Here is a 23,337-nt window from a genome sequence, read left to right as displayed (position 1 = left end):
TAGAGTCATTTAACCACAAAATCTTTCATTTCATCTTAACAAACATTTCAAATTATGATTCATCACTTCTGATCCATACAGTTAAAAAAACAAGATTGATCATTTTCTTCATTTCACCCAATTAAGCCAAGCTGACAGCTTTTATCCAGGACAGTCACAGGTGAAAGAATGAAGCCACTTTTCCGTCTGGCAGAAACTCTTGAAATACTTTAGAGGCAAACAGCAACTTCTCGACTACAACTTCAATGGCATTCCCCAGATACTGCAACACCTTGAGTCAACATCTCACCGTGCTCTGAAAAAGGAGAGCGGCCGCTCTTATCGACCACCGCCAGCTCATTGTACTCTGACTCAGAACGAGCTTCAGAAACATCTCAAGGTTTTATGGATTTAACAGAAAAATACTTTTAATATATACCTTCGGTGCTGTAAAAAAGTTTTAATATTTCCTCTGTAAAAAAAAAAAAGAACAAAACCAGCTGTCAAAATCCCATTAATATGTTTTATTGAGTTTGACTTCTTTAAAACCAAATGCGAAGGTTCACAAAGCAATTAAAAAAAGACAATCTCTAAGTATAAAATACCCTAAAAATAACAAATCTTGATAGTTTATTACACCTTTAATCTAAAAATGTTCATGATAAAACCATCTAGTGTTAAAAAAAAAAAAAAAAAAAAAAAAAAAGGCGATCTTCTCGGTAAAATGTAAAGAAATCAAGATTTTAAAGGCAGGCGACGGAATGAGATTTAAAAGCCAGTGTGTGGTGAATGTACATGTAATTTGTCGTCAGTCTGTGTGTGTGTGTGTGTGTGTGTGTGTGTGTGTGTGTGTGTTGTACTGCTCCGGCTCATCTGAACAGTCCCACCTTCTTCTTCTTCTTGGATTTGGTCGACGGTCGCTCTGCCGGCTCGGAGGAGACAGCCAGAGACTGCGTGAGAGGACATTTGTTGAAATGAAACTCATCTTTATTCTTCACAAGTAAAGTTCCTTCCTACATTTATAATAAAATCTTCAATTTTCTTGTAAAATCCATAGATTAGCCTTCTACATCATGTTGTTTGTGACGCTCGTTTCCTCATTTTAAAGCCATTATGGCTGTAAAACTCTCCAAATGTTTAAACAGTAACAACACTGTGAAATCGTAAAAGGGGCACACGTGAGCTCCTGTCTTCTCCCTCCCATCTCACCTGTGGGACGGTTTGCTTGCTGGCCGTTTTGGCTTCTGCTTCGTCCACCTGGCCATTGTGGCTCTGTTTTCTGTCGTCTCCGGCTGTGTCAACCCCGACAGATTTGGCTGCTGGAGGACAAACGAAAATGTCTCCTCGTGGGTCAATAAACCGACGGTTTCAACGCTTCTTGTCCTGAGTTAGGCCCTGTTGACATTTCAAGTTAAAATGCATCGTTTTTGCATATTTCTTTCAGGGAGGTTTTGCGTTTACACAGCAGTGTTGGGAAAACGACGACCGTTACATGACAGACATGTAGTTTGCATGTTGGGCCACTAGTGGGTGCTGTTGTTTATTACTGTCATGAAATGACGCGCGCGCGCGCACACACACACACACACACACACACACACACACACACACACACACACACACACTGCAGAGAACAAAACACTATAAACACGAATGGAAGAACATGGACATTAGAATGGATTACTATTCCAGTCACTGTTGTCATGGAAACAAACACCCAAAATTGAATCCAAGTTTTGCATTTTCACTATAGAAGTGGTTGTTGTGGCCACAGTGAGGCTTGAGTTTTCACCTGGAGATGAGGAGAGCGCTGCTCCTTCGGTTTGAAGCTCCTCGACGACGCGCTCCTCGGGCAGTTTGCGCTTCCGCGCGGTTCTGTGAGTGACGACGGCGCCGTACAGCCGCTGGAGGTCCGCATCGAAGCCCAGAACGTCCGGCCGCTCGGCACACAGCAGAGGAAGAGCCTGGTAGGAAAGACGTGCAAAGTCACGTCACACAGGAAAATACATAATGACCATTAATTTTTTATCAGCCTTTGATTTTAAATGTCCTTTTTATTTGCTGCATTATTTTTGTCCCACTTTTTGGAAAGTGTCTTCAAAATTCAAACCATTCCTTAATGCTCAACCACACTTTAGGCATTTATGTCCAAAAATAGAAGATCTGAGGTTTGTTGCTTTAATATCTGCCAAAAAAACATCAAAAAGTGAACATCAAATGCCTACTTTTAGCGTATTTTCTTTAAAGGCTACCAGGTTTAGTCTTTATATTCAGATTGAGACGCTTCATTTGTGCGTTTCCTCGCCCCAAAACAGACTTTAAGCCAAAAAATACCATGAAAATCATAATATTTAAGAGTTTTTGTCCAGGCTCAGCATGGTTTCTGGGGAGATGTTTGTTTTCTGGTCCTGCTGCGGGACTCACATGGCCGAGTTGTGATAAGCCTCTAATCAAAGCTGCATTACTGGCACAGCTGACCACAAGAGGAGCGACAACCGAAACACACACACACACACACACACACACCGGCCTGACAGATAAGGCTGCAGGTAATCTCCGGTAACATTATGCGAACGCACGGCTGACGCATAGAAAAACACTCGCTATTCACTAAATCCCTCTTTTTTTTTTCCCCCAATGGAGAGGACAAACTCTCCAAATTAGCTCCTCAAATATTGACCGGGAGAAATTGGTGGTCTCCCGCTCGCTGTCAGGGCAGAGGGGCTCCTAAACACACTTTGGTCAGGTCTCGAGGTTTCGCATTGATTTATTTTTGTTATTTGTTTGTTTAAATATCGTAAAAATAAATGTATGCTCTGGTGAGGCTTCGTTCTGCTTTGGGCACAGAGGAACCAATGTGCTGAGGGGGGGGAAAGCAGCAGAAAGCCCACCTTATTCTCTCCTTCTATTCACTTCCACCCTCCTCCTCCTCCTCCTCGCTGGCTTCCAACCAGCTCACTTCAGATTATTTGATGTGAAACGCTGAGCTCAATTTGTTGAATCCGGCCGCTCTGAAGCACTAAACTCAGCTGTCTGTTTGATAGTTTGAGGCCCTTCCTCTCCTTCTGATGGAAGCAGCTCTGGGGTTTCTGTTTACACGACAACGGCGCTCGGAGCCACCGAAGACACAACATTCAGAAAAACGGCTCCCGAGGCGGAACTTTTCCAAAACGTTTTAAATGCAGTCGAGTAAGCAGGGTGCTAATGTGACATCCTGACAGTAAAAGACATTAAAATCACTTTGGAACAGCGTTTCCCAGAGACCACACGGCCAAAAACCACGGCGCACGCTGTAAAAATGAAACACAATTTCCTCTTCCCTGCGCCGGAGCGGACCTCCATACGTCCCGGTATTTTTAGTCAGTGCGAACACGGGAGTGAGAGGGCGACTGCTCTGCGAGCTGCAGACCAAAACAGCAACACCAGACGAGAAATAAAAAGGTGATTACAGAAGGTCAATAACCCCGTGCCCGTTTTGTCGGGCTGAGTAATGCTCTGGAAAGTTCCTCCCTGCTTTGGTAACTGAGCGAAGTCCACAAGCAACAAAGGAGGATGAGGCAGTGAAGGGGGGGGGGGCTCACCTGGCGATCACGCCTCCAGGCCCCGCCCACTGCACCACAGCAAAGCTTCGCATGTGGGGAAGGTGACGAGAGGATGGGGGAGAGCTGGCAGCCTGTGGCCGTTTCTCTATTATTAGCAGGTAAACAGCTCTGGTTTTAGACGGGCTGCCGCTGCTGCGGCCGTTGTTTTTCCAGCGGGGGGTCTGGTGCCGGACAGTCTCACTCTGACGCTCCCTCGTCCCCACCTCGCCTACTGACCGCATGTTGCCCCCCCGCCCCCAACCACTTTCTCTCTCAAATTCCACTTCTGGAGCCCCCCGAGGATGCAAGGTCACACATTCACCCCAAAAATAATTAAAAACTGGAGGAATTAAAGAGCTTTAGGACAGAGGAGAGTAATAAGAGCAGAGTATCACTACCATCAGTTACATGATTAATACTAATATCTACATTTCACCTGATTGCTGGGAGTTTTTCTTGAACTCCACCAAAATGTCAGAGATTTAAAGTCCACCTGTTTGAATACTGTCGGTAGGGACTGATTCCCAGGTGAAATCTTCACCACTGACGACGACCACCACCACAGTTTCGCCTCATTTCCCTCTCGCCTCTCCTCGCCCTCCGGGCCGCTGACGTCAAATTGCCGAGGGTCAAAAGTTTACGCCGAGGCCAACGTCCCTTCAACAGTCACGACAATGTCTCGGTTGCAGACGAATGGCTGCTGCGGCCACCGCAGGGGAAACACTGGACCGGCTGTACGGCTGACGTTCTGTTCTAAAAACAGGTGGGAAGTGTGTGAGCGATGTTCAAGAGATGAGAAGACGAAACTGAACATGAAGCTTTTAAAAGTCAACTTTTAGGTTTTTGACAGTATTGTTGCCAGGATGATATTGACTTGCTTGACGATGACAAGAAAGTCATGGGATAACGGAGAAAAAAAAAAAGCAGGTTGTGTTTAGCCTTTTGGGGAATCCTCAAGGCACATAAGAAATCCTGACACACTGATACAAGGTGTGTATTTCCTTTGCAATAAAAGCACCGAAACTCCCGAAAATCTACTGATCTACTGTGATCCCTTCACTTTCAGCTTCGCACTCTTGTTGCTGTTACAGCGAGTTTTAAACGCCTCAAATAAAGAGGAGAGCAGCAGGAGGCGGCGGCCGCTGCACGCGCCGCCCGACGTGTTCACGTGCCGACAAGCGCCGCTGCAGCTGCTGCCGTGCTCGGAGCCGCCGCTCGCAGGGCTCGTGATGTCTCTTGTGGGAAGCCGCGCTCGGCCTTGTCCGGGCCGGGACGCAGACCAGAGGCCGGCAGCTGGAGAGGGGGCGCCGCCAGGCCGCAGAGGGCCTAATTACAGACCCGGGCCAGGGACAACCCTGTGGAAACTGTGTGCAACTGACAGGAGGCATAGGACGAGGAGGACGAGGAGGAGGAGCCGGATGTACAGAATTTTGTTTTCAAGGCTTTTAGTCCTCACAAACAGCGGAGAAACTGAGGCCGCCTGAAAAGATTAGTTGAGCATTTTAAGTCCACACAAACATTTGAAAGAATCCTGCTTCCTTTAGTCTGAAGCAGGAAGTAGAAAGAGCCTGGTAATGTAAAAACGCCAAAATTAACACTAAAATGTGTTACATATCATGAAACACGACAAGCAGGCTGAATATTCTTTATCACTTCCTGGCTATAGAATGCGCCCGTGCTTATATCAGCACCTCCTCCTCAGCAGCCTCGCCCACTTCCCACCCAGGCCCTGAATTCTTCAGGTAAGTGAGATAAAGAGCCGCTCGCTGCTGTTTATGAGGCCAGCAGTCAATGATTGACTGAAGAGGGACAGAAAAACCTTCCAGACTCTCCTCTCTGCTGTTACTTCTTCTTGTACTGTGTGATCTGCTCGCCGCTTTTTTTTTTGTTTGTCGTTGTTGATCAGCTATTGAGAAAAAAAAGTCTAATATCACATGAGAAGCCAAGATTAAAGAGAACAAAGTCAAAATGACAAGGGGATAGTGTACAAGTTAAGAAAGCTGAAAGAAAAGTCCAAATAAAGACATGATGTCAATATTAATAAACTGAAAACATTAGTGTTCAGACCAAATGTCAAAATAGAAGAATTTTGACAAAAAAAAAAAACTTCAATGGGAATGTTAAAAAAAAAAAAAACCTTCCCAACAAAGTTAAAAAAAAGCAAGAATACTGTCACTTACTTAAAAAGAAGCTAAAACTTTGGGAATTGTATGCTGAGCAAAGTCAGAACATCAAATCATGTTAAAAGAGACAGAATTACTGTGAGTGAAAGTCAAAACTTTGTGAATAAAGTCAAAATGTAGAAAATGTATTGAGTAAAAAAAAACTGAATTGGTCTGAATTGTCAAGAATATTATCAAAAAACTGAGAATTAGGTTGAACCGCTAAAGAAAATGACATTCTGTTATTGGCATTTTAATCATCAGCAAAAATTTTCACTGTGGAAAAACTGAATTAACACATTTCTGAATCCTCTGTTTTTCTGAGCTCATGTAAATAATAATAAATAGATCATCATTTGTTGAGAACTAAGCGCAACACAGGAAATCGTTTGAGTAATAAGAGAATTTCACCCACTTCTTTGATATCAGTGTCAAGTTGAAATGTGAAAGCTTTTTTTATTGTGAATGAGTGTTGGTGTAGCTAAGATGAGACACAGTTTCATGTGTTGTCTTACATCTGACCCAGAAACTGCCCGGTCAACGTGTGACCGTAATCTGCGCGTGCACGAACAGATCAGAAAACAATAAATAAAAACTAGGCTTTGACTTTTTTTTTTTTTTTTCAGTGGGTTCCTTGTTGAAATTTACACTTTAAGTTTTGCCTCCACAAGAAACAATAAACTGAATGAATGTAAATGAATCCAGATTAAATTTACTATTAAGAACTGACGGTGAACAGCAATGTAAATTTCACTGTCTTTGACGCGTATTTCAGCAGATCTGATCAATACGTCCGGCCTCTCTTCATTCTGATGGTCACGTCTGACTGCTTGCTGTCAAAGTGTGTATTTTGGAGCCCATCAGCCACTGCGGTTCGTGGGTACAGGAGTTCAGTTTCCTGCCCTGCCCTGAGCTGGGAGCCGACTCTGGTCGGAGCACACTGATATTAGGATTTGACTCCTGCAGTCGTGCCAGCGGCGCGCGGAGCACTACATAGCATTTAAGGATAATTTCTTACCCCGTTTGAGCACATAACCATTACAGTGTTTTTACTGGAGATGGAAAACTGCACATCTCTGCACTGTAAAGAAGAAAAACACGCTTCTTATTGATTGTTTTTAAGCACATTCACTGAACACAAACCTGCACGTTAAAAACCCTTCAATTTAAGTGAGGATAGCAGGATATTTGGAGGAAAGAAAGTGCCAAAATTGGAAGCCACAGCAATTTGGCTCAATTATGTGAGTGTGTGCAGCTCAAGTGAGGTGCTTCAGTCAAATGTGGTCACTAATTGTCAGATGTTGAAGAGCTGCGAAGCCGCTGCCTCATGGAGCAGGAAACGGGCGACATTCCCAAACGGTGACAGTTCACTTCGGAGTGGACAAACAGTGACGGTGCTGCGAGCGCCGCGCCGCCGAAAACTGCACGGCTTTATGCCACCACGGCTTACACTCTCATGCACGTAAATACACACACACACACAGCTCTGGAAAACCAAACGCATGCGTCACAGACTGACTCCGTGTGGAAGAGCTGCTCAGACCACACTCACATATGTTTCGACTTCTGCCTCTGTGGGCACCCTCAATGACATAATGGATCCTGATACACAAACATTAATTCAAAGTCTCTTCTTCATGGAGACCTGCCTTGGACTCCTTTTTTTCCCCCAGTTGAGTTACTCTGAACCCCAAATTCATACAAACTTTTTTCCATCAAATATTTATTTCACCTTTCTTTCAACCATTAGAAACGTATTCCAATAACAAACCATCCCTCGTTTCTTGGGGTTTTCTTTAAAACTCTCACATCACAGATGTATTCTTTGGGATGAGGTGAATGAGGGTTCAGAGTTCTCACCCCTCAGAACGGCCTCTGAAGGTCCAGCCAAAGAGAGGTTCTCCAGCACGGAACAAATATTCTCGCTTTGCTTGTTAATCCCTGCGAGGCTCCGCGGCGGCATCATCCTGAACCGCTGACCTTTACTTTTTCCTGAAGTTACCCTGAGCAAACAAACGCATCTTTGAAGTTCTGTCTTCAGAGAGGACAAAACAAACTGTCATTAACCTCTGGGACTGACACTCAAACTGCTTTACAGGCACGCATACACACACACACACACACACACACACAAGTGGCATCGCTCCACATGAAAATAGGTGCACAACACACTGCTGGTGAGTTATTGAATCTTTCATCCTTCACTGAGGCTGGTCATTAAAATGTCAGTATCAAGGTAAACACCAACAATAATGTTGGAGACAACGTTGCAGAAACTCGATTTCTAATTTTATCAACTTAAAAAAAAAAACATTACACACAAGCTTCATGCACCAGTGTTGATGGCTTGCTGTGATCGTTGCCGTGGAGACGAACGGGGACAGACAGAGACACAAACACAAGTCAGTGGGTGCACAGGCGGTGAACTCACACTCACACACACACACACACACACAGGTATGTAAAAGCCCAACCCTGATAGACAAATACTGCACGCACACGCTAAACGCCTGTGCGATTCAAAGTCTTACACATACACAAGCACGCACGCACACGCACACGCACACGCACACACTCCTAGCGCGTTCCATTTGACGCATCCCGGTGACATTTTCCCAGACACGTTTTATTTCAATGTGGACTTTGGTTTGAGGGCGGCGTCTGTGCAGCCCGGTGAAATTTGCCACAAGCGGGAAGACTTTGATCCACTCCAGCGTCGATCGCCTTCCTCTGCGACCTCTTCTTCTTCTGCGGTCTCCGACTCTTTGCTCACCTTCCCACCTCGTCCTCCTACGTCTTTCTCGCGGGGAACAGAGCTGCCACTGTGACCCTCGAGTAACTTTCCATGACTCCTCGTACCTGAGCTGAGGCATCAACCACCAACCTCAAAATGTGACTCCTTCCTGGTTTGTTGTTTTACACAAACAACATCAACAGAAAGGCTGTTTTCCTCCTCAAAAACCTCTACATGTTGCAATTAATGAGTCAAAACCTGTTCATGAGCTACTTTCTGCAGACAGTGGAAATGAAAGCAGGTCGAGGAATCATGTTTCTTTTCTGGGGGAAGCACAGACAATAAATCCAGTACTCTAGCTTAGTTATATTCTGGACTGACGGGGTAATATCTGGGGTAAGGTCTTTGAGGAATTTGAAGTAGCGGTTCTCAAAAAGGCAGAGAAGGAGTCAGAGGTCAACACAGTCAGAGGTGATACATTCCACACCTCAATGGAGCAAATGGACACAAGCACTCATGGAAAAGACTCAGCTCCTCATCCGGAAGACCCACAGCTTGTGTTCAGGGCGAAAAAAGAGTCGGTCCCTTCCTGAAACACTTCAGGAGAGTGTGTGTGTGTGTGTGTGTGTGTGTGTGTGTGTGTGTGTGTGTGTGTGTGTGTGTGTGTGTGTGTGTGTGTGTGTGTGTGTGTGCGTGTGTGTGTGTGAGAGTTCTCACCTTTGCCATGAAGTCCTGTCTGAAGGTGTGCTCCTCAAACACATCCGTCTGAAGGCGCTCTGGGTTCAGACACAAAGACATACATCTGCATCAGCTTGTGATACTTGTTCAAGGCACTTCTGGAGAGAAAGACACACAATTCCACATGAGGAAGTAGAAAGGAAGGAGGCAGCAGCATGTCCTTTCCCATGCTCTCTCTTCTATTGTCCCATCACTCATTTTTGGAATGAGTTATTGCACCATGTCCGATCTAATCTTGTCCATCTTCTCCCATTTCTACATTCAATCTTTTAATGGAGCGTTAAGCACTAAAGCTGTTTATTAAAGCTGTTTTCCCATCCACATCATGAATCTGTATGTGGAATCCCTGAAGTTAAAATGATTTAACTGACTAGTGAAGAGTTGTGAGAGAGAAAAATAACATGAGAGCTCATGTTTCCATAATAAGCATGTCTAAAAATATCAATCTGACTGAAAACTGTGTGAAAATAAGGTGATTATTACAGGTTTCACAGGTTACAGTCACACACCATGCAGCGCGTTGGTGTCATGGTTAATTACATTGTGTCACATTGTGCTTGTGCTCAGTCTGTGTACCTCTGGTGAGGGTGGCTCCATTCTCTTTGTAGTCCAGGATCTCTGCATCTTTCCTGACCAGCAGACCTCCCAGCTGGTCCACCTGCTGCTGGAGCAGCCTGCTCATGGCCAGCAGAGGGCGCACCAGCTGAACACACACCTAAAAACACACCCAGGGCAGTCAGAGAGGTACCTTTACTGACAAGGTGTTCAGTCTGCCATCTGAACTGTGGATCGTACCAAAGTGACAGGAGCAGGGATGCAGTGAAACTCCCAGTGGAAAGGCAGTCCTTCCAGCTTGCTCTTCAGCCCAATGCTGATGTTCCCGCCCTCCTGTTTCGTCAGGGATATCTGAGCTTTACTGTCAGCTCCACTGTTATCTCCCGACAGGAAAGGCTGAACCACCTCGTACAGGTATGAGAAAAAAGCTTTGACCGGGGCTTGTAGGCGCTTGTTAAGATCCTGAAACAAGTAGAAATATTTCATAATCAAAGACATTTAAAAGCAATACAAAGTGACAGGGTTTTTAGGTTGATGTCATGCATCCAGGTTAAAATTGAGATGTTTTTTTTTTTTTTGTTTACTTTTGCTCGGATCTGGATTGCTTCAGCGTCCATCCTCTCCTCCCATACAGAGTGCAGATCACTCAGCAGGATGTGGTACGTTGTTTCACCAAACCAGCTCTTGGCCAGGAGCTGGCAGCCACTGACGCTCACTGGGATCCAGGGCTGACCGAGCAGAACGTCACCGGCAAGGGATCCACCGGCCTCCATCACAGCAGGCAAACACCTGCGGGAGGAAGATGATAGCTTAGTCAGGGGAGACTCAAAAGCTGTGACCAGCCAATACCTGAAATTATTTAATTTCATAGACATAAGTAGGGGACTTCAGTTATAAAGGGTTTGGAAACACAGACAAAAACGGCTAAAATCAACAACCAACTGAGCCCACACTGAGGAAATAAGTAAATAAATAAACAAGCTACTGGGTACATTATTACACATACTTAGACATATTTGTAAATGTTAATATGCACCTGTATTTCTTTATATTTACATTAAGTCACTCATTTACTAATAATTATTGAATACCTTTTTGATCATCTTAGAGAAATTATTCCAACAACAATAAAGCATACAATGAGATTTTAACTTTCAAACCTCTGAATTCAAGTAATTGTCATTTTTATTGTTTTACATACTTATTATATATTGTTTTTTTCTTCTGTTTTGAAAAATCTGCAATTTATTGTCCACTTGCTGCTGTAACAACGCAAATTTCCCCAATGTGGGACAAACAAAAGAATATCTCATCTTAAATTCAGTTCTCTAACATCTAGGCAACTATGGGATTATTTTTCACCATTATAACTGAAATATTTGTTTAGGTATTTCACATTTATGTAATTACACAATTGCTTCACTTCTTAGCGTTTCCTCTTGATTCATACAAATCAAATAAATATATTTTTATTGTGAACGTTTGTTCAGGTTTGTGTTTTGTTCTGCAGATGGGAGTTTTTTGGATTCCTGACGGTATTTACAGTACATATTGAGACAAACCCTTCAATAAAAATAACACTGCAATAGAGAATTACTGTCAAGATATTATTCTTTCACAGAGACTTATTCTCTCACAGCAGACAGAAGCTGCTGGTTCTGAAAGTCCATGCCAATGAACACCCACACTCTGAACCCACGGTGCAATTTTCTTTTTTATCAAACGTGTTTGAGAGTCACTCACCTCGGAGGAATGCACCGCCAGAAGCCTGGACTGAGATCTGTGAGAGCGGGCTTTTACAGACGCAGAGCCGGCCGCATAATCACCACCTTGCAGGGGAGAGACCGCAGCGGCAGCTCCTGTTTTCGGGGAAGGGAACGAGGTATTTCTCGTCAGTCGCCATTTGAAACACAGGGCACGTTGCAGAGGTTGACTCATGCCAATTTGGAAATCACAAAAATACCAAATCAGTAAGTTTATGACTGCCCAACAGCAAATGCCAGTGGTCAGAGGATATCAGGGTCTTGACACGCAAAGTTTTGGATTTACACCAAACACCATTCACTAATCCACGACTTTTAAAATATTGGACCGTTAAGCAGGGCTGGTTATAACATCAACAAAAAGCGGAAGCTCTATAGATTGAGATCATTGCATATTAATTTGTATTGACGAAATGTACATTGCAGATGACGGATCTTTGTGAAAAAAATGGATCAATTATTTTTGCGCTGCCAGATAATGAAATAAACATTGTTTAGAATTTTTCGACATGGTCAACATTGGTAAACGCTATTGTTTAATGCGGCGACTATCTACAAAATGTTTATTTGAATGAATGAAATCAAAAATGTATTATTGTTTTTGTTTCAATTCTAGCCATTACAAATACACCAAACCTCATAGGAAAAAAGTCTCACTTTAAAAACGTTCTCATTTATATTGAATCTTATTCTACACGAGTTATGAATTAAAACCTGCTCACACAACCGACTATGTCCTTCAAATCGGCCACGATGTCGCTCACGTAGAAGGCATGTTTATTGACGAATTTACACTTTCTGAGCTGTAAAGTGCTAGCACTGCGCCAGCTTAGAGGGAAGGAACGAAACATGAACGCCACATTAAGTTAAATTTATCTGCCGCTACGCAAATAAGAAAGTCGAGTTTTGTCGTTAGTACATTGGACCCACTTCAAATACACAGAAACACAGTGAACAAGTATTTTAAAAGGGTGTCTGTACTGTAATTGTAGGAAAAAGAGCAGCTCCTCTTCTGCGGGACGGCGTTGTTGACAATTTTAAAGTTCCGATGCCGACGTGAAACAACAGCACTTTTCAAAGGTTCCGCTTGAACTGCGACTGCAAAGCATCGGCGATTTGCTCATCGACAAATTCCGGCATTGGCCGATATGTGTGCGAACTCACTCAGGATCCATTATTTGCACAGCGCAATCGGAAAAGCGTGTCCATCATAAAAAGGCAGCGAACACACTCGAACCACAACAATACGACTCGTGCCACAAATGTTACGATTACAACAACATCATCTATTACTACTACTACTACTACTACTACTACTACTACTACTAATAATAATAATAATAATCATAATAATAATAATAATAATAATAATAATAATGTTAATAATAATAATAATAATAATAAGTCCTTTTTTGAAGCTCTGATAATGAATTTGATGATTGTTGTAATAACGCTATTGTATTTTTTTCCTCAAATTTTGTATAAATTCATTGCAAAATTTACCCAAATATATTAAAATCAAAAATCATTTGTATCCAGTATTGTGCAATAAACTTTGTGAAATCCTGGGTGGTCCTTCTTCCAGCACCAGGTGGCAGTATGGTCAGGATTTAGATTCTCAGCTGGACATCCAGAAAACTGTTTGTAGAACTCGGGTTCGTGAAACAGAATCAAATTTTAAACGACACATTATTTCACTCATAACAACACATCTAATTATCAATTTGAAGCATTTAAAATTTGCCATGGTTCTTTTTCTAACAAATCTGGTTGTTTGCCATGTTGTTGTCAGTGACATTTTGAGCCTCATACCAGCAATAACAACACAAACTTCAATGTTTCTGGAATAACAGGACACTGAGCCATGTGGATATCAACAGAACAAACCGGTCAGGCCTCATGGTTAGAGCAGGGGTGAAACACTTCTTCGACAACAAAGGATCATATCACAGTGAGGTGTTAGAAGTGCTCAGCAAAAAGTGAATTGAATAAAACAAGAAACTAGAAAATACTAAATACAATAAAACTAAACAAAAACAAATAGTTTAATTAAAGAGTGTCTGCGCTGACATTTCACTACCAAAGCATTCATCAAGAAAGGCATTTTCTCAGTTCTTTATACTTTAACCATAAACACTTAAAATGTAAAAAAATAGGATTTGTACTCCTTTCTTATTTGATTCCTTCATTTAGGGTTTCCATAGTGATCCCTACCCCACACAGAGTCTTGAGTTCATTAATCAGAGAGTCAATAAGAATCTCCAAAGCAATCCACTGTTTGCTTTATCGTCTGTGACTTGAAATGAGTCCCATGTGTATGGCTCAGGATTATGTATTATCTTTTCACATAGCAAAGTTATTAATGTGTGACAAAGTGTGTCTGCACAGCGTGTTGACTTTTCCCCTCTCCTCAACTTGCTGACCCTCATTTACCAACAGAGCTTGTTACTATGGAGCTGAGAGGGACTATAAGTAACAGGGGAAAACTTCACATAAACACACAAGACAGGTTTCTCCATCAGATCGTGAACATTAACACCGGGAAAACTTAACAATGGTAAGTTTGATCTGGCAAGCACTTCTTAAAAAATGTGGAGTCACAGATTCAACACCTCAAGGCCAATATGTTAACTTTTGTGGAAATTCTTTTGCTGTGTCTCTCCAGCGAGAATGCCTCTCAGTTCACGTCGGCCAGGCTGGTGTCCAGATGGGCAATGCCTGCTGGGAGCTCTACTGTCTGGAGCATGGCATCCAGCCAGACGGTCAGATGCCCAGTGACAAGACCATCGGAGGAGGAGATGACTCCTTCAACACCTTCTTCAGTGAGACTGGAGCTGGGAAACACGTTCCCAGAGCTGTGTTTGTGGACTTGGAGCCCACTGTCATTGGTAATGTCATTTTTTTGAATGAAAATTAGCTTGAATAAGATTTAGAAATGTTGAATGATAATGTGTTTTGTGACTACAGATGAAATTCGCACAGGAACCTATCGCCAGCTGTTTCACCCCGAGCAGCTGATTACAGGAAAGGAGGATGCTGCCAACAACTACGCTCGAGGTCACTACACCATTGGCAAGGAGATCATCGACCTGGTTCTCGACAGGATTCGAAAACTGGTGAGCTTATCTACAGTATTGTTTGATATTTCAGCTCAGTTACCGTTAATTATTACAAATGACAGTTTTATCTTCCTCTGTGCTCAGGCTGACCAGTGCACAGGGCTCCAGGGTTTCCTCATCTTCCACTCCTTTGGAGGAGGAACCGGTTCTGGCTTCACCTCCCTGCTGATGGAGCGTCTCTCAGTTGATTATGGCAAGAAGTCAAAGCTGGAGTTTGCCGTTTACCCCGCACCTCAGGTGTCCACTGCAGTGGTGGAGCCCTACAACTCCATCCTGACCACCCACACCACCCTGGAGCACTCCGACTGTGCCTTCATGGTGGACAACGAAGCCATCTACGACATCTGCCGCAGAAACCTGGACATCGAGCGCCCCACCTACACCAACCTGAACAGGCTGATTGGACAGATTGTCTCTTCAATCACCGCCTCTCTGCGCTTCGATGGAGCCTTGAACGTGGACCTGACAGAGTTCCAGACCAACCTGGTGCCCTACCCTCGTATCCACTTCCCTCTGGCCACCTATGCTCCCGTCATCTCAGCAGAGAAGGCCTATCACGAGCAGCTCTCAATTGGAGAGATTACCAGCGCCTGCTTTGAGCCGGCCAATCAGATGGTGAAGTGTGACCCTCGTCATGGAAAGTACATGGCCTGCTGCCTCCTGTACCGTGGCGATGTCGTGCCCAAAGATGTCAACTCTGCCATCGCCACTATTAAAACCAAGCGCACCATCCAGTTCGTGGACTGGTGTCCAACAGGCTTCAAGGTGGGCATCAACTACCAGCCCCCCACTGTGGTTCCTGGAGGAGACCTGGCTAAGGTGCAGAGGGCTGTGTGCATGCTGAGCAACACCACGGCCATCGCCGAGGCCTGGGCTCGCCTGGACCACAAGTTCGACCTGATGTACGCCAAGAGGGCCTTCGTCCACTGGTACGTCGGGGAGGGGATGGAGGAGGGAGAGTTCTCGGAGGCCAGAGAGGACATGGCTGCTCTGGAGAAGGATTACGAAGAGGTGGGAACCGACAGCCTCGCTGATGAAGGCGAGGGAGAAGTTGAAGAATATTAAGATGTAAAGATGTTACCATTATTTCCAAACTTGTCATTGTTAAGTCAGTAAAACATGTTGGTATTATGCATCCGTTTCCTGTGAACCAGCAAATAAAAAAGCATTAGTAGCAGTTCTGTACAGGCAACTTTTTTGTCGCACGGAATGAGGAGAAAAACCTGGACTTGTTGATTTGCAGCACAATATCTTGAGAGTTTAACACAAGGTGTTTAATTTCACACAATTCATTTCACACAATTTTAACTTTTGATTGCTGATTTTGCATGTAATATGAATAAAGAACCTGTAAATCGAAATAAAACTGATGCTTTATTTGTGGGCTTGTTTTGTGTTTATGAAAATGCAAATTCTCTGTCAGCCGTACTTTCCACTGTCTTCCACTATCGGGTCAGTTGATATCTGAAAGCAAACAAAGCCAAAAAGAGTAACTAGGGAAACTAAACCAGAGCATGTTCGGGCAACTCGGCAGTTGGAAACAGTTTGTCATTAGTGTCGGGTTACCTTCAGGGGACAGGGTGAAATATTTAACAACCATTGCAAGTCACACAAAAAAAAAGAGAATTTGATAACAGTGTGGCGTTTTCACAATTTCCATATAAAACATGGACGTAAGTCTTTTACTTAAAAAAGATTTTTGAAACTGGGCTGCTTTTGTCATTGTGTATCCATTCAGTGTTTCAAGGAAGTTTGTCAAGAACAACAATCTTATTCTCTTGGAGTAAATTCCTTGGAGCATAATCTTCTGTTAATCTCTAGTTTAAATCACTACATGCATCCACTGTGCCTCTTTTCTCTTTGGTTATGTAAAACCTTTAAAACTTTGCAACCTGTGTGAATTGACACTAGCCTGAAATGTCGCCTGCTTCACAGAAATGTGTTCTCTCGTGTGTCTCCCTTGCAGTTGGCACTCTTTGCAATGCAAATTCATCTCCGTGTCGATGCAACGGTAACAAAAGCCTATTGCATTCACTTTGTGGGGGGTATCCGTTTTCTCTCAGCGGTGAGATGAGAAAACAGGCTCCTAAAGCACCCTGCGAACAGGGCCAGGTTCGAATTTGAAAAGGAGAGAGCTATTTTGTTCATGCATTCTGTTTTAAGTGAAAAGCTTAAGTTTTGAGTGGGATCCATGAGCAAAAACCAATTTTGAGGCTCCTCAAAGAAATTGTTTAACATCAGTCAAAACAGCTAACATGCTTTAAATTTAACATGAAGGCCAGCAGGTTTGCAGAGGTCATGTTTCACAGCCACTCAGTTCACTGTTGATGGTTACTCATCTGTATAACAACAGCCGTTGTTCCTTAGATCAGTACAAGGTGACCACATCAGGACATTTTCCTCTTTGTGCCCTTCCTCCTCATCTTTCATTGTAGAAACCACTTGGTGCGTCTCCAGCTTCTTCGGTTACCACAACAGGCCTGGAGTTGCCTAGTGATTCCACACTATAAAGCAGCTCCGTGCACTCACAGCTGACACAACATCCTCGGCCGACCCATTTCAGTTGAACAAGGAACTGCTGCAAGCATCAAAAACATGGTGAGGAGCTCTCTAATGTATGATTAACTTCCACTCATGAGAACTTTCTGTACTTTACAACGAAATAAAAGCGTCACAATGAAAATGTAATTTTATACTGATGCTGTATACTTTATTAAATTTGACAGACTTTGATCTGGACAATGAAAAAAAAACTGCAGAATAAGAGCAACAAGTTTTTGTGTTGTAATGTATTAAAGCTTCAAAGTGATTCCTCATATCATTCTAGAGCAAGCTGATTTGTAACATAAGTTTGCAGAGACATTTAAACATTTATGATTAATGTAGATTAAATCTGATAAAAATGAACACTGAAACATACATTCTTTTATAAGAACAAAGTTTCAGATCTTGAATGAATCAAGTAACACCTTTCTCATTGATGGTATTCATCATTATTGTGCAGGAAAAAAATACATTACTGTGCTACACTTCTTCCAATAGTAATATGTTAAAATAAATAAGATTGCATAGACTGGTTTAGCTTATCTGTCGCTGTGCATAATTTGTGAAAAGATAATATTTCTCATGATTTGTTCTGAAATATTCTTGGTTTCAGCGTGAGTGTATCTCTGTCCACGTTGGTCAAGCTGGCTCCCAGATAGGAAATGCCTGCTGGGAGCTCTACTGTCTGGAGCATGGCATCCAGCCAGATGGTCAGATGCCCAGTGACAAGACCATCGGAGGAGGAGATGACTCCTTCAACACCTTCTTCAGTGAGACTGGAGCTGGGAAACATGTTCCCAGAGCTGTGTTTGTGGACTTGGAGCCCACTGTCATTGGTGAGATCATTATTTACTGTTACACATGTCTGTCATTTATTGCACAACAAGATTAAGGAGTCATGGTTATTGTCTTTAATCTACAGACGAGGTCCGCACAGGAACCTATCGCCAGCTGTTTCACCCCGAGCAGCTGATTACAGGAAAGGAGGATGCTGCCAACAACTACGCTCGAGGTCACTACACCATTGGCAAGGAGATCATCGACCTGGTTCTCGACAGGATTCGAAAACTGGTGAGCTTATCTACAGTATTGTTTGATATTTCAGCTCAGTTACCGTTAATTATTACAAATGATAGTTTTATCTTCCTCTCTGCTCAGGCTGACCAGTGCACAGGGCTCCAGGGTTTCCTCATCTTCCACTCCTTTGGAGGAGGAACCGGTTCTGGCTTCACCTCCCTGCTGATGGAGCGTCTCTCAGTTGATTATGGCAAGAAGTCAAAGCTGGAGTTTGCCATCTACCCCGCTCCTCAGGTGTCCACTGCAGTGGTGGAGCCCTATAACTCCATCCTGACCACCCACACTACCCTGGAGCACTCCGACTGTGCCTTCATGGTGGACAACGAGGCCATCTATGACATCTGCCGCAGAAACCTGGACATCGAGCGCCCCACCTACACCAACCTGAACAGACTGATCGGACAGATCGTCTCTTCAATCACCGCCTCCCTGCGCTTCGATGGAGCATTGAACGTGGACCTGACAGAGTTCCAGACCAACCTGGTGCCCTACCCTCGTATCCACTTCCCTCTGGCCACCTATGCTCCCGTCATCTCAGCAGAGAAGGCCTATCACGAGCAGCTCTCAGTTGCAGAGATTACCAACGCCTGCTTTGAGCCGGCCAATCAGATGGTGAAGTGTGACCCTCGTCATGGAAAGTACATGGCCTGCTGTCTGTTATTCAGAGGTGATGTCGTGCCCAAAGATGTCAACTCTGCCATCGCCACTATTAAAACCAAGCGCACCATCCAGTTCGTGGACTGGTGTCCAACAGGCTTCAAGGTGGGCATCAACTACCAGCCCCCCACCGTGGTTCCTGGAGGAGACCTGGCTAAGGTGCAGAGGGCTGTGTGCATGCTGAGCAACACCACGGCCATCGCCGAGGCCTGGGCTCGCCTGGACCACAAGTTCGACCTGATGTACGCCAAGAGGGCCTTCGTCCACTGGTATGTCGGGGAGGGGATGGAGGAGGGAGAGTTCTCGGAGGCCAGAGAGGACATGGCTGCTCTGGAGAAGGATTACGAAGAGGTGGGAACCGACAGCATTGGAGATGAAGGCGAGGAAGAGGGGGAAGAATACTAAGTTTTAATCAAAGCAATAGCTTAAGTACTTCCTGTGCCTTCTTCGGTGTGACTATACTTCAAACAAAGTTGATCAGTAAGTGTGTTATTAGACCGAGACAAAAGGGCACATCCCTGCTGTTCTAGAGACAGATGAAATACTTAAACAATGTTGAAAACATTTTAACACTCCCTTAGTCTGACAATCAGTTTGTTTAAAGAATAATCATGTCTTTGTTTTTGTTGTTGGTTTGAATATACACATTCATGCTTCACTTCAATTGGTGCTCAAAACAATGTCCTTGTACAAGAGTTCTTTTTTTCAAAATGCATACATTGTAAGGCATTATCGAGATACTTAATATGAAAAAGCCAAAATGAGCCCTTGCTTTAAAGTAGTGTGCTGATAATCTGTATTGTGCATAGGACAATAAACACATAGGCTACATATAGTATGTGTGTCATCTTCCTCACTAAAACAATAAACTCTTTGCTGTGTCTGATATGACTGCACAACTGTCATTAACTCACATTTCCCTTTCATAAAGTCCTTAAAAAGTGTTACATCACAAAAACACAGCAGGGTCAGGGCCTGACCTGGTACATTGTGTTCTCGCTTCATTAAAAAAGAATAAATTGGGGGTGATCATTTGTGGATTTTTCACTGAAACCTGTTTGCTCAAACATGCCAGTTATATAAAAAAAATCTATGAAGTTTACATGCCTTAGTCATGGTTTATGTGTAAAGAAACTGGATGAATGGGTGTGTTTGAGGCCTTCTCATAGTGGAACCACTGTTCTTACTTCCTCATATTAGTTATGCTGCCTTTAATGGCAGTGAACCAAATGCATGAGGTAAAATAAACATCTATTCCCTAATTTAAGTTGATTTATCCATTTGCTTTGAGATTTTCAACTTCGTTTTTAGATTTCCCTTTACACATATTTTTATCAAACTTGAGGAATCTCAATTTTAAGGAATCGTATTTGATACTGTTGTGTTTTCTTTTGCATTGTTGTATGTTTTCCCAGCATTTCGACTGTATTACACTCAATAAATAGAAGGAACACGTGAAGAGAGAAAGAATCTCCACTGAATGCAGCACAGCCTAAGGATTTAGTAATCACGTGGCTGAAGTAGCACAAGCAGCCACATGCTCATGGAAGATTAAGGGCGTTTATTCTCTATGAAGGATAGTTTACAGATAAAAATCGTAGACTGATTATCCGACAGACGGATGAAGGAAAGGTTCGTCCTTTCGTCATTGAGGTAAAAACACTGACTGTGAATAAAATAAAATACAGATGTCCACGTTTTCAAACCGTGAGTGGAACGAGAGTGATTTTTTACAAGCAGCACTTGAATGCAACATGGCTTAACGTACGCTCCCGCCTGACGTACACGTTCAAAAAGCCTGTTTAGCCCCGCCTACTCAGACAAGCATAAAACTGTCGGTCGACCACTTCCCTCTTCAGTACCGCCTTCAGAAACCGATACTTCAACGTCGGCAAGAAGGACAGAAACTGCTTGAAAAATGGTGAGTAAAGAGAAAAAGGGGAGAGAAAAAAAAACATCAAATGTACCTTTATATTACCTAAGTTTAAAGTCATACTGTGTTTGTCAGTAAGGCATGAAATTTAAGAAAAAAATATTTTTTTTTAATATATGAACCACGCGGTTTGTCCTGTGTGATTCATTGTGAAAGTTGTGTAACTCGTTGTTTCAGGACTTTTAAAGTAATTTAATTATCTGAACTGCGTAGTTCCCGTTACCGACCCGCCATGAGCCAAACCGCCTTTCCTGATAACACGGAGGCGGAAATCTGGGTGAAAGCGAGCGGAACACTGTTATAACAGTTTTTTTTTTTTTTAAGCCACGAAGTGGATTTTTTTTCCTCCAAAAGTGCGCGCAGGACGTGGTTGTCGACGCAGTTTTCTGAATAAAAATCGGGAACGTTTATTTATAAAACCACTTAATTGACGCTTCAAAACCTCTTTTCTGTATTTATTCTTTCTAAAGTGTGTAAAAAAAAATCGTTAGGCAGTTTTTTTTCTTTTTAATGAGTCGGAAGGCGCCATCAGATAAGATGTTCTGTTCATGGACGTTACACGAAGGTAGGGCCCCTGCTGCAGTTGCAGGGGGAGAGAGAGGGGGGGAGGTGCGCTCACTTCCGGTCTGCATGGATTTCAAACTCCTCCCAGGTGGGAGTTTCCTGATCGGCAGTTGCCGCTGGGAGGGGTGAACGGCTCATGTGACCCCTGCTTGAAAAAAATTCGCCAGAGGGCAGAGTCTTGCCTTTTGAGTGACCCATAATCATTAAATTACAGTTTCTGAATGAATGATTGTTTTTGTCAAGCTTACAATGAAGATTCCTACACAACATTCCATAACAAACTTTTTCCATGTGAAATTGCTGACTGTTCTGTGTCCCTCTTTCCACAGAGGGAGTGTATCTCTATGCATGTTGGCCAGGCCGGAGCCCAGATGGGCAATGCCTGCTGGGAGCTCTACTGTCTGGAGCACGGCATCCAGCCGGACGGCCAGATGCCCAGTGACAAGACCATTGGAGGAGGAGACGACTCCTTCAACACCTTCTTCAGTGAGACTGGAGCTGGGAAACATGTTCCCAGAGCTGTGTTTGTGGACTTGGAGCCCACTGTCATTGGTGAGATCATTATTTATTTACATTATTTACTGTGTGTTCACTACACATGCATCCCGATCTGAGGATGTTTTTTGTTTTCTTCTTCAGATGAGGTCCGCACGGGAACCTACCGCCAGTTGTTTCACCCCGAGCAGCTGATTACTGGCAAGGAGGATGCAGCCAACAACTATGCCCGTGGTCACTACACTGTCGGCAAGGAGATCATTGACCTGGTTCTTGACAGGACTCGCAAACTGGTGAGTTTTTGTCCTGATTAGCAAATTCCTTATTTAGCTATTTTTTTAAAGGTGCAGTGGTTTTGATTTTTGTCGCTCATGTTTCCTCTGTGCTCAGGCTGACCAGTGCACAGGGCTCCAGGGTTTCCTCATCTTCCACTCCTTTGGAGGAGGAACCGGTTCTGGCTTCACCTCCCTGCTGATGGAGCGTCTCTCAGTTGATTATGGCAAGAAGTCAAAGCTGGAGTTTGCCGTTTACCCCGCACCTCAGGTGTCCACTGCAGTGGTGGAGCCCTACAACTCCATCCTGACCACCCACACCACCCTGGAGCACTCCGACTGTGCCTTCATGGTGGACAACGAAGCCATCTACGACATCTGCCGCAGGAACCTGGACATCGAGCGCCCCACCTACACCAACCTGAACAGGCTGATTGGACAGATCGTCTCTTCAATCACCGCCTCTCTGCGCTTCGATGGAGCCTTGAACGTGGACCTGACAGAGTTCCAGACCAACCTGGTGCCCTACCCTCGTATCCACTTCCCTCTGGCCACCTATGCTCCCGTAATCTCAGCAGAGAAAGCCTATCACGAGCAGCTCTCTGTGGCCGATATCACCAACGCCTGTTTTGAGCCAGCCAATCAGATGGTGAAGTGTGACCCGCGTCATGGAAAGTACATGGCCTGCTGTCTCCTGTACCGTGGCGATGTCGTGCCCAAAGATGTCAACTCTGCCATCGCCACTATTAAAACCAAGCGCACCATCCAGTTCGTGGACTGGTGTCCAACAGGCTTCAAGGTGGGCATCAACTACCAGCCCCCCACCGTGGTTCCTGGAGGAGACCTGGCTAAGGTGCAGAGGGCTGTGTGCATGCTGAGCAACACCACGGCCATCGCCGAGGCCTGGGCTCGCCTGGACCACAAGTTCGACCTGATGTACGCCAAGAGGGCCTTCGTCCACTGGTACGTCGGGGAGGGGATGGAGGAGGGAGAGTTCTCGGAGGCCAGAGAGGACATGGCTGCTCTGGAGAAGGATTACGAAGAGGTGGGAACCGACAGCCTCGCTGAGGGGGACGAAGATGAAGAAGAGTACTAGACCAGTTGTCTTCATTGTCTTTGCTGTGACAAATGTTTTTCCAAATGAATAAAAAAGCTTTAAAGGTA

At 44.0% G+C, this 23,337-nt stretch overlaps 3 protein-coding genes across 7 annotated transcripts; 2 read left to right on the top strand and 1 right to left on the bottom strand.

Annotated features, from left to right (window-relative positions):
• Positions 1 to 556: 556 nt before the first annotated feature.
• nhej1 (nonhomologous end-joining factor 1) lies at positions 557 to 12,569 on the bottom strand. 2 transcript variants are annotated; one of them, XM_030086361.1, is made up of 9 exons: positions 12,494 to 12,569; positions 11,493 to 11,608; positions 10,334 to 10,538; positions 9,990 to 10,211; positions 9,771 to 9,909; positions 9,174 to 9,232; positions 1,772 to 1,943; positions 1,189 to 1,295; positions 557 to 929 (listed from the first exon to the last, which is right to left on the bottom strand). In XM_030086361.1, exons 3-9 carry the CDS (start codon positions 10,520 to 10,522, stop codon positions 849 to 851), a joined length of 969 nt encoding a protein of 322 aa, XP_029942221.1. In that variant the 5' UTR covers positions 10,523 to 10,538; positions 11,493 to 11,608; positions 12,494 to 12,569; the 3' UTR covers positions 557 to 848. The 2 variants fall into 2 exon arrangements, with proteins under 2 accessions (XP_029942221.1, XP_029942220.1); XM_030086360.1 differs by having other exon boundaries at positions 561 to 929; positions 1,189 to 1,298.
• Positions 12,570 to 14,165: 1,596 nt separating this feature from the next.
• LOC115384057 (tubulin alpha-1A chain-like) lies at positions 14,166 to 19,324 on the top strand. Of its 4 annotated transcripts, none has more exons than XM_030086346.1 (4): positions 14,184 to 14,400; positions 14,480 to 14,628; positions 14,716 to 15,642; positions 19,261 to 19,324. In XM_030086346.1, exons 1-4 carry the CDS (start codon positions 14,220 to 14,222, stop codon positions 19,312 to 19,314), a joined length of 1,311 nt encoding a protein of 436 aa, XP_029942206.1. In that variant the 5' UTR covers positions 14,184 to 14,219; the 3' UTR covers positions 19,315 to 19,324. The 4 variants fall into 4 exon arrangements, with proteins under 4 accessions (XP_029942208.1, XP_029942206.1, XP_029942205.1 ...); XM_030086345.1 differs by having other exon boundaries at positions 14,716 to 15,301; positions 18,920 to 19,315; XM_030086348.1 differs by lacking the exon at positions 19,261 to 19,324 and having other exon boundaries at positions 14,166 to 14,400; positions 14,716 to 15,711.
• A 1,487-nt stretch (positions 19,325 to 20,811) lies between these two features.
• On the top strand, positions 20,812 to 23,337 carry LOC115384055 (tubulin alpha chain-like). The gene is made up of 4 exons (XM_030086343.1): positions 20,812 to 20,830; positions 21,736 to 21,958; positions 22,046 to 22,194; positions 22,292 to 23,337. Exons 1-4 carry the CDS (start codon positions 20,828 to 20,830, stop codon positions 23,267 to 23,269), a joined length of 1,353 nt encoding a protein of 450 aa, XP_029942203.1. The 5' UTR covers positions 20,812 to 20,827; the 3' UTR covers positions 23,270 to 23,337.

The sequence above is a fragment of the Salarias fasciatus genome (genome assembly GCF_902148845.1).
Source record: "Salarias fasciatus chromosome 23 unlocalized genomic scaffold, fSalaFa1.1 super_scaffold_20, whole genome shotgun sequence".
NCBI lineage: Eukaryota > Metazoa > Chordata > Actinopteri > Blenniiformes > Blenniidae > Salarias > Salarias fasciatus.
This window is presented reverse-complemented; position numbering and strand designations above follow the sequence as displayed.

Coding starts and splice junctions, on each gene's coding strand:
- LOC115384057 (XM_030086346.1), top strand. CDS start 14,220: ATGGGCAATGCCTGCTGGGAGCTCTACTGTCTGGAGCATGGCATCCAG. Junction 14,629..14,715: donor TCGACAGGATTCGAAAACTG/GTGAGCTTATCT, acceptor CTCTGTGCTCAG/GCTGACCAGTGCACAGGGCT. Junction 15,643..19,260: donor TGGAGAAGGATTACGAAGAG/GTGGGAACCGAC, acceptor GATTACGAAGAG/GTGGGAACCGACAGCATTGG.
- LOC115384055 (XM_030086343.1), top strand. Junction 21,959..22,045: donor CTTGGAGCCCACTGTCATTG/GTGAGATCATTA, acceptor TTTCTTCTTCAG/ATGAGGTCCGCACGGGAACC. Junction 22,195..22,291: donor TTGACAGGACTCGCAAACTG/GTGAGTTTTTGT, acceptor CTCTGTGCTCAG/GCTGACCAGTGCACAGGGCT.
- nhej1 (XM_030086360.1), bottom strand. CDS start 10,522: ATGGAGGCCGGTGGATCCCTTGCCGGTGACGTTCTGCTCGGTCAGCCC. Junction 10,212..10,333: donor CAATCCAGATCCGAGCAAAA/GTAAACAAAAAA, acceptor TACTTGTTTCAG/GATCTTAACAAGCGCCTACA. Junction 1,944..9,173: donor GACAGGACTTCATGGCAAAG/GTGAGAACTCTC, acceptor CTTTCCTACCAG/GCTCTTCCTCTGCTGTGTGC.